The sequence below is a fragment of the Nicotiana tomentosiformis genome, chromosome 1 (genome assembly GCF_000390325.3).
Source record: "Nicotiana tomentosiformis chromosome 1, ASM39032v3, whole genome shotgun sequence".
NCBI classification, from domain to species: domain Eukaryota; kingdom Viridiplantae; phylum Streptophyta; class Magnoliopsida; order Solanales; family Solanaceae; genus Nicotiana; species Nicotiana tomentosiformis.
This window is the reverse complement of record NC_090812.1, coordinates 123,437,866-123,453,088: the sequence shown is the minus strand read 5'-3', so window position 1 is coordinate 123,453,088 and position 15,223 is coordinate 123,437,866. Positions and strand designations below refer to the sequence as shown.

General features: G+C 33.5%; 1 protein-coding gene across 3 annotated transcripts; it reads right to left on the bottom strand.

The window, feature by feature from the left end:
- Nucleotides 1-4,171: 4,171 nt before the first annotated feature.
- On the bottom strand, nt 4,172-13,508 carry LOC104111540 (acyl-coenzyme A thioesterase 2, chloroplastic). 3 transcript variants are annotated; one of them, XM_009621252.4, is made up of 5 exons: nt 12,980-13,508; nt 6,882-7,059; nt 5,497-5,966; nt 4,898-5,026; nt 4,172-4,539 (listed from the first exon to the last, which is right to left on the bottom strand). In XM_009621252.4, exons 1-5 carry the CDS (start codon nt 13,502-13,504, stop codon nt 4,372-4,374), a joined length of 1,470 nt encoding a protein of 489 aa, XP_009619547.1. In that variant the 5' UTR covers nt 13,505-13,508; the 3' UTR covers nt 4,172-4,371. The 3 variants fall into 3 exon arrangements, with proteins under 3 accessions (XP_009619547.1, XP_070047023.1, XP_070047028.1); XM_070190922.1 differs by having other exon boundaries at nt 5,497-5,898; nt 6,952-7,059; XM_070190927.1 differs by lacking the exon at nt 6,882-7,059 and having other exon boundaries at nt 5,497-5,898.
- Nucleotides 13,509-15,223: the final 1,715 nt, after the last annotated feature.

Below are 15,223 nucleotides of genomic sequence, written 5' to 3'. Positions count from 1 at the left end.
TCCATATACCATCATGCATGTCTAATACAATGCACATTCCATCTCTTTGTCCATAGGTTTCTCTGAACTGCACAAAGAACCACTCCCCGATGCATCGTTTTTCGAATCAATAATTGCATGTGCATGGGGTAGAATTTGTCCTGTAAAACCAAAGGAAAAAATATTAGTTACAACACACAATGTTAATATATCATTTTATATAGGTAGGTGCAAGTATGTAGCAAAATAATTATATTCTATGTTGGTATACTTGTATACCATATTAATATCATATGATATTTGAATATCTCTTTTGCTGCTTTAACTAAATGTAATTGTATTGCATTTTTAAAATATTAAAGTACATCAATTATTCAATACTGATTCTGAGATAATTCTTTTAATCACCCTCTGTGTCTTGCGTGGAAGCCGTGAATATGGTCCCTCTATATGTTGACTTTAAAAAACTTTCATCAACTACAACTGTTGGCCTACAATATATCCCGCCTCTAATCGATGCATATATAGCTATGAATGAATACAAGAAGCTCCCATCTACTTCAGTGTGTAGTAGTGTCACTGATCCTGGGTTAGCGTACTCTAACATGTAAAGATATGTTGGTATTTTCTTGAATGACTCACTTGGTGTTCCTCTCAACAATTGCATTGCTTTTTCTTTTGATTTCCATGCTTGCATGTAGCTTAAGTCCATACCATATGCTTTTTGGATGTCTCTCTGGATATTTGTTGGTGTATATATAGTTTTCGGGTCAACAAGTTTATCTTGTACCACAGCTGCAACAAAAGCTGAGACAACTTACTTTTGGGAACAAAATCTCTTATCATTTAAACAACTATGGACAGAATTGAAATCCGTCACTTTGAAAAGATTTGATGCTCGTAGGCTTGATGCTTTAAGTTTCCAAGTGCACCTTTCATCCACGCAATTAAGGGTATACCTGTTTATAATACAAATATAGTTATGTATTATGTTTTACTGATAAAAAATACAGTTAAACCAGTAAAATTCTATACTCGCATAGTATACTGATTTAGTATACATATATACTATATCAGTATCATATTTTACTAATAAAAAATACACACACAAACCAGTACAATTCTATACTAACATAATATACTCATATAGCATACTAATTTAGCTATACTCATATATCATATACTATATCAATATCATCTTTTACTGATAAAAAATACAGACAAACCAGTACAATTCTATACTTACATAGTATACTAATTTAGCATACATATATACTATATCGGTATTATATTTTACTGATAAAACACACACACACAAATCAGTATAATTCTATACTCACATAGTATACTCATATAACATACTTATATACTATATCAGTATCATCTTTTACTGATAAAAAACACAAACAAACCAGAATAATTCTATACTCACATAGTATACTGATTTAGCATACATATATACTATATCGGTATCATGTGTTTACCGATAAAAAATACACACACAAATCAGTACAATTCTATACTCACATAGTATACTCATATAGAATCCTGATATACTATATAGGTATCACACAAGTTTTTATTACTTGAAGAAATGCAGACGAGCCTTCTTGGGCATGATTTATTAACCCGATATTGACATTTTTCTCTAACGACATACTGTTTTATAACGAGAGCCAGCAAGTTCTTGTCTTTGTAAATTTGTCTTTTTTCAACTTTTTGATGAAATTGATCAGTTATGATGCTTGCATCATCAAGTTCTATACCGGTGTCATCTCCTTCTTGCACATCAAAAGTACTAATCATATGACTGCTTTCAAATTGTACAATTTCTGATGAAATTGTAGCAACGTCGAAACTAGAGGTACTTGCAGCTATAGTATTTTTAGCAAACGACACACATAGTGGGAGTGTTGTCATCCCTACACTTGATTTTTTTCAACTACATACAAACACTAACACTTATATCGCTGCAAATTGTAATTGGTGGATATCCTTGAGCAATAGCATACTTAATAACTATTGTGTTACTGTCCTTTTGCAGTTGCTTTGCAATCTCTCTGAGAAGTTGTTCAAATTTCCAACAGGTCTTTATTAGAATTGCATCAACATGAAAGTTTATGAAATTATGGTTATCATCTCATTCTCCACTATGCTGCAACAGAATTGGTATATTTTTCATGATTATACAGATCTAAAGTTATAACTATTTTTATGTACAAAATCGAATCTCGACAGTGCAAATTTCAACAGTGTTGACGTCAAATACTGAATTTCAACAGAATATTTTTTGAACTCAAATCAGTTGTTATGATTCAAACTTCCAGATCTCCAAATCTTCAAACTGAGAACAAAATTTTCAGTTAAAAATTCAGAAGTTTGAGCGCTAAACTTCTGTAATCTGCAAAATCAAAATCGGAACAATATGATGCGAATTTGAGCATCAAAAGTTTCAGCATCTTCGAAAGTCAAATCAGCTGCTATGTTTATAATAGATTGATACTTTTACAAAATTTAAGGAGAAAAAGTCAAATTTGAAAGAGAAATCAGCATCTTCGCTTTGTTTTTTCAGGCTTGCGATCTTCAAATCTTCAACAACGATTCTGTGATATTGGTGGAAATCTCAATTTTTGTGCGCTAATTTTTGTGAAATTCTGTCAAATTTGAGCAGCTTTTCCGTTTTTATTGGTAGGGTATTAGCGTGGGTAGTTATTTTGAGATACTCTGTTTGTTTATTAAATGGGTAGGGGATTGTAATTATTTAATGGGTAGAATTCTTTTATGGGTAGAGTAGGGTAAATATTTTCACTTTTATAGGTACTCCTGTCTTTTTCCTATATTTTATACTCCCTTCGTTCACTTTTACTTGTCCACTATGGACTTTGCACACCCCTTAAGAAATAATAAATGAAGTGCATAATTTACCATGATACCCATATTAATTGATGCATATTTTTAATGAATTTGAGAAAATAATTTGAAATGAGTAATTAATATTGTGGGTATAACAGGAAAAAAAATGTCTTCTCTTGATATGCGAAAAGTGACAAGTAAAAGGGAATCTATTTTTAGAATGCTGGACAAGTAAGTGAACGGAAGGAGTAGCTTAAAAGATGGTTGGGTTTGACCACATAATTTACTCTTTTATCCCTAATAATCTTTTATTTTTCCAAATATCCCTTCAAAGCCAAAAGCCCAACGTTCTTTTCCTTCTTCTCCCTCCACTTTTCCCATTTTTGTCAACCATTTCTAATGCCATTTCCATGGTATATCCCATTTTCATATTTATTGCCTTTCCCTATTTTTTTAATTTTTGTGCCCTGATTTCATTTTCATGATTCCTTCTTACGTAAATAATCATAATCACATTTTTATTTTACTCCTCCTTGTTTGATAGTATATTTACTAATAATTATTTTCTTGAAATTCTTTGTGTTTTGAACGGTTTCGTTTCTTTTATATTGTCAAACAAACAATGTCATAATTGTTTGTCCAGTACAAATACTAAAATACAAAAATATTCGAAAAAGTTGAAACAAATATATAGCACTAAATATAGTAACTTCAAATGAAAAATTAATTAAACATAAATAATTTTTTCTAAATTTTTTAAAGGAAATTCTCCAAAAATAACATACTTTAGTGTTAACAGCTTTAAGGATATTTTAGTCATTTTAATAGAAAAAGTGCTTACCGGCACTTATTTACCAAACACTTCAACAATCTTTTTTCAATTTAAGTACTTTTATCCAAACACGTAACTGCTTATTTATAAAACAAGCTCCATCACTTAAAAAGTGCTTTTAAGCACGGGCTCTTTATAAGATAGTTACTCTATTTTCAATGTTACCATGTCATGTTTGCTGTGAAATGTCACTTGTTATAGGTTATATTTATATACTATTGTTAGTGTATAAAAGTTTAAATTCAGAAACAAATACTCCTAGAAATGCTTTCACCTCCTTTTTGGCCGTGTAGTCAATAATTGATGGCAGTTCCCTATTCTACTTGAAAAAAGTCTTTAAATAGCCACAAAACCAGAAAACAATTTCCATTGAATGATATTGTAGAAATGAATTCCAAAAGAAATCACTCAAAATCAGGTAAAAAAAATATCTATAACTGCCTAAGTTTGCATACACAAATCTTGATGGCTGTAACTTGAAACACAAATAACAGAAGCTAAGTAGCATTACCAAAGAAAGAGGTTTGAGATATATAAATGAGGAATATCAGCCTGTTCCATCATACAGCCTCATCTTCTAGTTAAGTTGTATAATGTAATCTAGTAATATAAATTACAACATTAGTCTCTCAGTTTCAATTTTTATGGACTGTCTTGCTTACATGTTAAAACCAAACTCGCCATCTATTTAGTTTTGTAATAAAAATTCATTTGCAGGTATACTTAATTGACTGCAGATGATCAGCATCCATGCGTTCCAGGACCCTACGAGCTTCCTCTTCTGTAGCTGGAACAACCTTCCGGATTCTGAATTGAGAATTTGTGGCCTTAGCCTCTGTACGGACAGTAAATGTGAAGTAGAACCTATTGGATACCTGCATTTCAGGTTAGAGAATAAGAGCAATTTCATGATTTTGTAGATTGCTGCATTAGCAAGAGCGAACTGTTTGTGGTATAGCATTAGCTACTCCCGTGTTAAGCCATTTTTATTTAAACGCGGAGTTTTAAAAAAGAAAGACTTTTACTACATACCAAAATTACTCTTAGAACTTGCGGCCTTAAAAACATACCATGACATTTCTATAATAACAAGTGCATGTGATTAAGATTATAAATGAGAATTTTAAAGTTAGAAGAATTTCCAAGTATAGAAATGTAGAACAGACTGAAAAAGAAAGAATGCCATAAAAATGTAACAGAGGGAGTAGTTTGTTTTTAAGAAGTTCAATATACCTCACTAGACCTCTGCTCTGGCCTAGTAACATGAGCAACAACTTCTACATTGATCAGAGGCTGATCAGTATTCTCGTGTTCAGTGTAAAGTACACATGATTTGAAACGTAAAAAGTCTCCAACATCCACCTGCAACAGGAAAAAATGCACCTCTGGAATAAACTTAGAAAGGATAATGTTAAAATGATACACTCCTTTCTTTTTGTCCCTTGAAAGATACTAGTGATTAAGCGACAATTTCCTTTAACATATACTAGTATTTCATCTTTCCATATTCACATACAAAAGTAGGGCCTTTCTTGTGGTTGGATATGATTCAACTGATCAGTGATGAAAAGTATATAGCGCTGGGGGAAGAAACGGCACTTCTTGCATTTTCAATTTGTATGTAGCTAACAAGTATTCTAGAGGTGGAGGAAAGAATAACCATCGTTGTACTAGTATTATTCATGGGTAACAGGTATTAGGTATGCTGGTGCTGTATTCTGGTGTTGGTGTGAGACCAACCCTACCCCCTCGTAAAAGAATTGAAATAGCTCCACTGTGAATCAAGTTAACAGCGATAACTGAAAAGGAGATGTTCAAGATAATGCACTTACAGGTCTAAGGAAATTAACATGATCAACCTCTAGGAAGGACGGCATCAGGCCAGCAAAAGCATAAGCTGTTGAAAATGCTAGTTCAAATGCTCTGAGCATCAGGAAACCCCCAAAGATACGACCATGAATATTTCTTTGCTGGGGCTGACAAATCAAAGAATTTTCAAGGCGGGTATCTCTGAGAAGAATGGTGTCCCTATCTGCCAGTGCTGGCATGTCACAGAATATTCTACCTTCAGCTAATAGTTCTTCAAGTCTGTTAACTCCCCCATTTTCAATCTCCCTTTTGTCCTCCCCTCTCTTTCTTTTCCTAATGTTATTTCTAGCTTCTGCTGCTTCATAGAGCAGCTTTTCTGCTTCTGCCTCGGGACACAATCGATTCACTGGAGCAGCTTTCCCTGTCTTATAGTCACGAGCAACAAAAATGAAGTTTGCTGTCAGAGCGACTGATTCTGAGGGATCACTACTCCCTGTAAGAAAATCCTCCAAGTTAAACTGGATTTCTCAAATGTTAGAAGAACGAGTCTATAATTGACAAAGGTGAAAGCATAAAACGCAAAGTAATTTTGTGGGATTTAGTTATCAAATGAATAAAAGATTAATGAGACCAAAGATGAGAAAGACAAAGCAAGCAACATGCAATGACCAGCAGATAAAATCATTTTTATTTACCACTGTATTCAATGAAGAGTTAGCCGTAAAATGTAAGCCCCTTATCTTAACTTTAATAAAAGGAAATTTATAGCAAGAATGGGAGTCTCGGTGGTGTTGACAGCAGAGATAAGAACCACATGTGAGAAACTGAGAGAGATGTGAAAATAGCAGCTTATAGAAAAGGAAAGAACACTCTCTAGGTTATCATTTGTCACAATAATACAAACATTTAGAATATGTGGCTAGGGTTGACAAAGAAGTGTTAGTTTCTATAGGGAGAGAAGATCTACATTCACGAACTTTGCGTCAAGTAAATTTGGGGATGATGGCAATGCTGGCATACTTCAACTATAAAATGCCATGTCTTAGGGATACAACCATACAAGTTAAAGACGAAACGATTTGAATAGTATTGTCAACATGAGATTTTACCGGCTGATGTGGACTTAAATAAGAAAAAGCAAGATTAAGTCTCAAAACCAGGTTTAGGCTACATCGTAATTGTTTTTGAACTTAACATATTCATACACTAGGTACATATGAATATGGTAAACTATGTAAACACTTTCTGGTTCTCTGTAAGTATCAGTCTTTGTCACTAACTTAAAGATACTTTCTTTTAAAAGTATGAAAGTGGCTAACTAAATGATATTAGTTGATACACTTTAGAAGAGCAGCTAATGAAAAACTGTTGCATAATTCTAGTAAATGAATTCAGTTTGAGAAAATACCACTTGATGGCTGTATAACATCAAGTTGAATTTCAATTGAAGAAAAGCCAACCCAAATAACTGCACCAACCATTTTCAGATCAGTGTCAACACTGATTGGCTTCTTCAGCACCATTTTATCAACGGAGGCAGTCACCAAATAGAGTGGTCTAGTCATGCTATCAACATCCGAGCAATGCTGATTCAACCAACAACAAGTTTAGCAGACACATCCCAATAATATATTAAAGTACATAAGCTAGCACTCAAGAATGCCGCTTTCTAAAGAAAAAGTTCAAAAAATCATACAGCGCACCTCATTATTATTCCTTGAAAAAAAATCAAATACTAATTACAATTACACCAAGGCAGTGTCGAAATACAAAAGTAAGGAAACACATTAAAGCTCCAGAAGATCCATCCAACTATCTATGAAATGAAGATCTTGTTTGCACCAAAATATAATGAGAAAGACAAACTTTTTAACCCCCCACATAGAGTTCTCCACACCTTACGTATTCTACTATTTCTCTCCAAATCAACCAAAAAATACAAAAGAGAGAAATATTCCATGCTTCTTTCTTTCTTGTTCAACTTTTCTCATCCTCCAACTTGCTAAAAACTTTTCCATCTTTTAAGGTAATGCCTATAACATATTAAAGAGGAATAGTTGATGTGCATAACTCCACCACGAAGTTAATAGTAGGTGATCCACATCCTCACCACTTCTTTTGCTCATGCAGAGCAGTACCATTTTGCTACTATGCAATTCCTCCTTTTATCCACATTAGGGTTACAACCCAAATGCAACACCATGTAGAGAAAGTCACTTTCTTCAGTACCTTATTTTTCCATACCATTACCAGCATCCAAATTGTGGGTGACGTTAAGTTTCTGAAGGAATTCTGACTCCAGAATGAGATATCACATAACACTTGAACTGCATCTCTTCTTAATATTTTGGCTACCATTTGTTAGTCATGATTAAGAATATATCAGGAAACATTCTTAGCCAACTCTCCACATCATATATCCAACCAAAATTGAATGCGGTTGTCATTATTCATTATGAAGCCAATGAATCTAGAGAATTCTTTCATTCACCTCATGATTCCTTTCCATAGGCATGTCCCATCTGAAGTATTAACTTCATTGTAGAACCAACTATGTTGTAACATCCATATTTTCCAGGAACTACCGTCCTCATCATTTCTCCGCATGCAAATCTCGATAACCACTTCTGAATAAAGCATGCTGAATCTTTATTTTACTGACTCCCAAACCTTTTGCTCTAATTGAGGCCATGACCTTGTCGCATTCTACCGGCAAATATCTCCTCTCTACTGTTGCTTCACACCACAAAAAGTCTCATTAATTTCTTACTCAAGCTAATAGAAGCAAAATGGTGAGCAATAACATGAGTTGTGAACTACCGGTTTGAAAGTGTCGCTTCTTGATACAAGCCGGATGAGCATCCTTATCGAGGATGACTTCCAAGTCAACATCATAGCATTGGAGTGCTTTAAAGGAGTCGAGATCAAGAAGGCTATATTGGCAATTTAGCTATTTAGGCTAGTCTTATAATTTAGGTCAACTTAGCTTCCTTACTAGCCTAAGGGTATTTTAGTCATCTAGCCTAAATAGCACTCTAGTATAAATAGCCTTTTCCTCTCATTTTGAAAAGAAGCTTTTGATGATGGATTGAAAACAAAGACCAAACCTTGAGAGGTTTAGGGTATCTTTTATTTCTCTTTATTTACCATGTTTTCTAGATTATCTATGTTAGGTTTATCATGTATGAGTTCTTGTTCATACTCTTGGATTATCTTTTGTATTTGAATGTTAATTCATTGTTCTAGTTGATATGTCTAATAGGGGCTTTGAATTGCATTCTTTACTTAGCTTAATCTGTGTTAGTTCTTGTTCTTCCTAGATTAGTGTTTATTATAGGAATTCAAGGGGTCTAACTAGTTCATAGTTAGGTTCTTGTCTTTCTCTATTTTAAACCCTAATCTTCTATTTTTTTTGATTCCGTGTATGTTTGCATTATTCGTGTTTTCGATACGATTCCGTATCACTTCTACAATAGTTTTTACACCCTTATTGGAAAAATATTGCTTTTTCTATTCTCCAATCTCCTTTAAATTTTTCGCATCACCGGTCACCACCCTAAGGTAGGGTCAGATAAATGGGCTCAAGTAGAGTGGATGGAGCATAGAGGATTCAAATAGCCTATCTCAACTAGTTTGAGATGGAGGAGTAGATGAATGATAGAAAGTGGGATCAGATAAGTTCTTAGGAGATTAGCCACCTTATATCCATATGATGATGTTAATTCTTGCATGGCCTGTGCTTCTCCTATGGGAATATAATCTTACTTCATTATATCTATACATTGTCTGGAATAACCTGAAACCATATCTATATTTTTGAACAATTATCATGCATGTCTTATGTGTGATTCACACAATATCAATTTATCATCTAGGAATAAAAGATGTGAAATTTGGATCTTTTCAATCATTCCCTCGATCGCCACAAATCCATTCAGAAGCCTATATTTATGAATTGCTCAATGAGCTATACTCAAGAGATGACGAGTTTCCTTGTCTAATGCTTCTATTATTATTGGAAAATCCATAGGAGTCCCCTTAATCATTATGGAGAACTTTACTGTGTATATGTGATAATGTATCAACTTTTTGTCCCCAAAAGCCCATTCTGCAGTAGTATTTATGTAAGAACTTCCTTTTTATGTGGTCATAAGCTTTCCATATCTGCTTAGCACCAGAGGCGGATTCAGAATTTAAACCTTATGGGTTCAATTTTTAAGGTTTTTAGTGTTGAACTCATTATATTTTTAAAGTTATGGGTTCATATCTACTATTTATGCAATTTTAATGAATTTTTACATACAAATTTTTACTCTGCATCGAAAGTTATGGGTTCAATTGAACCCGCCGGTAGAACGTTACATCCGCCCCTGCTTAGCACATAAACTGAAATTGGTGAGCATTCCAACGCATCTTTTATGGAAATATCTATGCATTCCAACGCATCTTTTTTTTAAAAACCACTTCCCCTACAATGTTGAAGAATGTCAGGGTAGTGCAAACCATCAAACCTTGGTGACTCATTACCTAAGCAATGACAAAATAACTTGTTTAACCCTTCCTGAAAGGTTTCTCAAGCTCCTTCTCATTCTCATGGCCAATACTCGAGAAAGTAACACCATCCATGCCTTGTCTCTAGGCTTCCTTCTTCAGTATGTAGTGTCTGATAATATTGTAGCATCATTTGCCAAGCTCCATTATCCTTCAAGAGCTCGTCTCTGTTAATTTCTATGTTTTAAGGAAATTGTATCTTTTAAGGGCACTAACCATGCATTGGAAGAACTTGATATCATTGTCTCCCTCTTTCAACCAACTTATGTATTTATGTTTTCAGCAAGTCTCCTATGTGGGAAAAATTCGTCCCAGGCTATCTGTGATATGTCCTGCTGAATCTTATCTCAACTAGTCATCCTCTTTTCCTTTCAGAATATTCACTTCATGGAATAAGCTTTAAGGTTCTCTTCCTCAAACCCATTTTACTGCTTTCAGCTTCATCGTTGTTAAGAAAATGGATCTTGGAACAACCTCAACTTTAAAAGCTAGCTCACGAGATAAGAATTGAAGAAGACCATATAAGGAGAATATAACTAGTGTGAACATTTGTCATAACTGCTTTGATTTTGTTTTATTGAGTCGAGGGTCTTACGGAAACAACCTCTCTACCTTCACGAGGTAGGGGTAAGGACTGCGTATATACTACTCTCCCCAGACTCCACTTGTAGGAATATACTGGGTATGTTGTTGCTGTTATAACTATTGTGAACCAATATGGAGCACTCTAACACTTCCCCAATACACCTATGACTGGACCTTTAAGTATGGATAATATACTATGAGGGCCCAATATCGAAAATTATAACAAGGATAGGTCTGAAAATAACTTTAGGCCTAACTTAACCAAACAACTAGTTCAGGATTGCCCAAGAGTATATAAGTAGACTACAACTCATTTCATTGTTGAGAAAATGGACTTTCTCAACCCCAAAAGTCAACTTCAAAGGATAAGGACTGCTCAAGACCATAAACGGACTACATCCCATTTTTTCAACCTACTTGGGACACTCTAGCACCTTACCCTCCCTCCTATCCCCTCCTCCCATGTTAAGTAAATTGACCCTGGGCCTACTCGACCTCAAAAGATAGCGCACGAGCTTCGGAATACCCAAGACCATATAACAGCTCATTCCATCAACCAATATTAGACACTCTAACACCACTTTCCCCCTCCGCAACATGTACAAAACTGACATATAGCTCGTGAATAACTTAATATAGGGGGCCCAACATTGGATAACATAACAATAGAGATGAGTCTGCCTCTGATACCATGTTATGAAAATTGATGTTGGGGCTAAGTCAGCCTTAAAAGTTAGCTCATGAGGTATGAATTGTCCACAATAATATAAGGAGACAACAACTCACTCCTTCAACCAATATGGTACACTATCAATCGCCAACATGAAACTTGGTAGATATCCCACCATTCCTTTTCCATCTTTTTGACGTCATGCTATTTTACTGACATATTTTCTATTCTGAAACAGTGATGGACCTCCAAATTGTAAAAAAAAGAGGACAATGGTCAGTTGTTCGTAGGCATGTGAACTAAGTCTGGGAATCTCTCATCCTACTCAGTTGATATAAGACCTCTACTTATCCAAGAAGCCATCATCCTGTTCCCCCACATAACCTTGACAGATGAAGCTGTTACATATACTAAGCTTACAATCCATTCAAATCAATTCGTAACTTCGTTGGTGAGGTTGGATGGTGACTGCTCACAGGATATTACAGTTGGAACCCTGATCTTGTTTGCTGTTGATCTAAGAGAAAGAGCATGTCCCTCTGTACAAGGACTTCATCTGCTTATGGTTCTTACATGAAACAAAGACAGGAAACTTAGTTCAACATGAACTCTCATAGGTGGATCTCATCTACTCCATAATCTGTCATTTTTCAATAGTTTTTTGGCAAATGTTGCAGATATTTCATGTGTAAGTGCAGGACACTTGCCTAATATTATTCCTCAAATGAAGTGAATTTAGATGAACATACCGAAGAAAGTAACAGATGGATCAGATCATACATATGAACAGTACTCCTACATCACCTATTAATGATCCACTTTTCTTTTCTGTAGTGTTTTTGAACATTGTCCGCTTTTCTTTTCTGTAGTGTTTTGAACAATGTCTACTTTCCTGTATTGATATGCATCACTATGCACATCAATCCAGTTTCTGGAAATCTAGTCACGTGGTTCTAAAGAAAACAATAAACTAAAAGTTTGACTTACATGATCTAAACGATCTGTATTTTAACACTTGACCTTAGTCAAAAAAGTATCTTTTTTTTAAACTCTAGAGCATTCATATTTACCACTATCCCCATTTCAACGGGTGGCAAGCATAACAAAGATCTGCAACTCGTATGCATACTTACCACTATCCCCTTTTTGATGGTGCCAACCATAACGAGATATGCAACTTGGTACTGAGTATGTATACTACCGCTACTGAGTATACGTATTTACCACTATCCCCTTTTCAACAGTGCCAAGCACAGAATATATTCAACTCAGTGATGAGTATGCATATTTACCACTATCCCTTATTTGATTGTATCAAGCTAAACAATAGTTTTGTGCAAAATATGATATGCAAAATAGGACTAAGTAAGTAATTTCACGGAACTATATTCATAAATAGTTTTAGCCAATGGAATCAGGCATTAAATTACATGGAAACACTGAAAATTTGATCGAAGATAAGCATATATGTACAACAGAAGAACCAACCTTAGACTTCTATTTTTAATATCCATGAAAGTTCAAATTTTTTCTATTTTTAATATCCGACAAATCCCCTAGGCACGTTCAAAACTCGGTGGATAATGGCCTGCCCCTCTATCCATCTCCACCCTATGAAAAGTTCAAATTTTATGCAGCAATGCAAATAAAGACATTCAATTAATCAAATACGAAATTGGCACGGATAATAAAGCTTGTACCTTGACAGAGATAGTGCCAGCAAGAGCATCGAGATCTTCAAGCAACTTCCCAATTCTGACCTCATTCCACGGATCTCTGTACTGTTCCCTCAGTATATAATCGGTCGAAAAATTATAAAGAATTGAAGTCCTGCTCTCTGCTGGGGTTTTCTTAAGCAATTCACTTTGTGGAGGAGCATCAAGTGGTGGATCAAGAAGTCTTTCAAAAACCTTAGACCTTGTTTCCCAAAGAGCATTAGTCACTGGAGAATGATACATTCCTGGCCATAAACTAAGGGGTTTTCTGCTTGAAGAAGAATTGGAGGAATCATTTTGGTCAGGAGAACCCTCAAATGGTGAAGCAAAAGTGGAAACAACACGAATGGTATTTGGAGAAGAAGAGTTAAATTCCATTGGAAGGCAGTAAATTCTTGAAAAACAAACAGGATTCAGTGTGATGAAGCCAGTTTTGACTAGAAGGTGATTTTGATTTTGGTAAGAAGCAGCTGAAATTTGTAACTTTGGGAATTCCAAAAAGCAAGTCATGAAGAAACTGTTGTAAAAGTGTTTTTTTATGGTATTTTTACAAAAAAGTAGTTTTGGGAAAAAGCAATTTGTGTCTCACTAATGTATATCTATATCTATTTATTTATTTATATTATTATAAAAGTATCAATAAAATATTAGATTACAAAAATAACATTTTAATATTAAACATAATAACTCACAATAAAAGGACATAATCGGAATTCTAGACATTAGCCTTGAATCCTATTAGTTTTAGGACATAATACTACACGCTAGTAATTCTACATGATTAACGGTAGGAATCATACTAGTATAATCCTATTAGCCTTGTAATCCTATTACTTTTAGGATATTCTTAAAAAAAATTCTATTACTAATTTAATTTGAAAACGTGTTATATTGTCTAAATCCATTTAGAAACAGGAGAACATATATTATTATAAAAGTACGAATATAATATAGATAGACCAAAATATCCCTAAAATATTAAATAAAAAAACTCACAGGGAAAGGACATAGCTGTAATAATTTATTTTTTTGGACTACAATAACTTTTATGTTAATTTTTTTTAATATTTAAGATTAAAATTAATACAATCTTGTCTATTGAATTCTTATTAAAAATATATAGGAAGGTTTAATAAAATCAATTTCATACGAATCCTTCATATTGGTAATACATTACAACTTTATAATATTCAAATTAAAAAAAAAAAAGTAATGCTAAATGGACTGCATAAAGCGTTGAAATTGAGAAAAAAATCCTCATGATAATATATTATTATATTATATTTGAACTGCTTTCCTACTCAAATAATTTTTTTATTATTAATTTTTTGTGTAATATAGAAAAATATACCAAGTTATTAAAGAACAACTAAGAAAATTTTTAAGAATATAAATGTGTGAGAAAAGAAAGAGAAATGTTGGTAAGAGCCAATACCACTAATGATTTTGTAAACATAAAGATCTAAAAGTGGAATGTCATCGATCATTTTACTCTTTGAAAATAAAATTTATGGTGGTAAAATTATAATTATGGTTAAATATTTAAACATGAGATGAACTAATATTAAGAATCTAAATCAACAGAAAATAAATTATATTTTATGTTAAAACCATATAATAAAATATTCAATTAATTATTTAGCAAGAGAATCCAATTAAATTATTTTTTAAATTCATCATATGAGTAAAATTATTTTTCAAATTGAAAAAATATATAATATTAAGAAGGCCATACAAGTGTTTGAGGAAGCACAATCAAAACTAAATCCTAAACAAGAATAAGCTTTCAAGACTATATTATAAAAAATCGATCCTAGTATAGCGAAATTATCCTTTATAGATGCCTCCGGCGGAATCGAAATAATATTCCTATGTAATACATTACTTGCAAATATCATATCAAGAGGCATGATATTGTTAGAAATAAGAACAAGTGGTGTACCAACAATGATTTTATTATGAGATCGTACAACTAACTTTAAATTTGATATATCTCTTCAAATAACTGAAATAATCATCACAAATATATCAAATCAGATAAATAGTACTAAATTTATAAGAAAAGCAAAAGTGATAATGTGGGATGAAGTGCTTTTGGCTAAGCGTCAGACGATCCAAACAATCGCCCAAAGTTTTAGAGATATATTGGATATCGATGAACCGTTTGGTAGAAAAGTAATAATTTGGGAGGTGATTTCTGTCAAGTACGATCATTAGTTCCAAAAATGA

Excerpts from the sequence above, each read along its gene's own strand:
- LOC104111540 (XM_009621252.4), bottom strand. The coding sequence starts at position 13,504 with ATGACTTGCTTTTTGGAATTCCCAAAGTTACAAATTTCAGCTGCTTCT. Across the intron at positions 7,060-12,979 it reads CTGGCACTATCTCTGTCAAG|CATTGCTCGGATGTTGATAG; the intron begins GTACAAGCTTTA and ends TGGTTGAATCAG. Across the intron at positions 4,540-4,897 it reads CAGAGCAGAGGTCTAGTGAG|GTATCCAATAGGTTCTACTT; the intron begins GTATATTGAACT and ends CCTGAAATGCAG.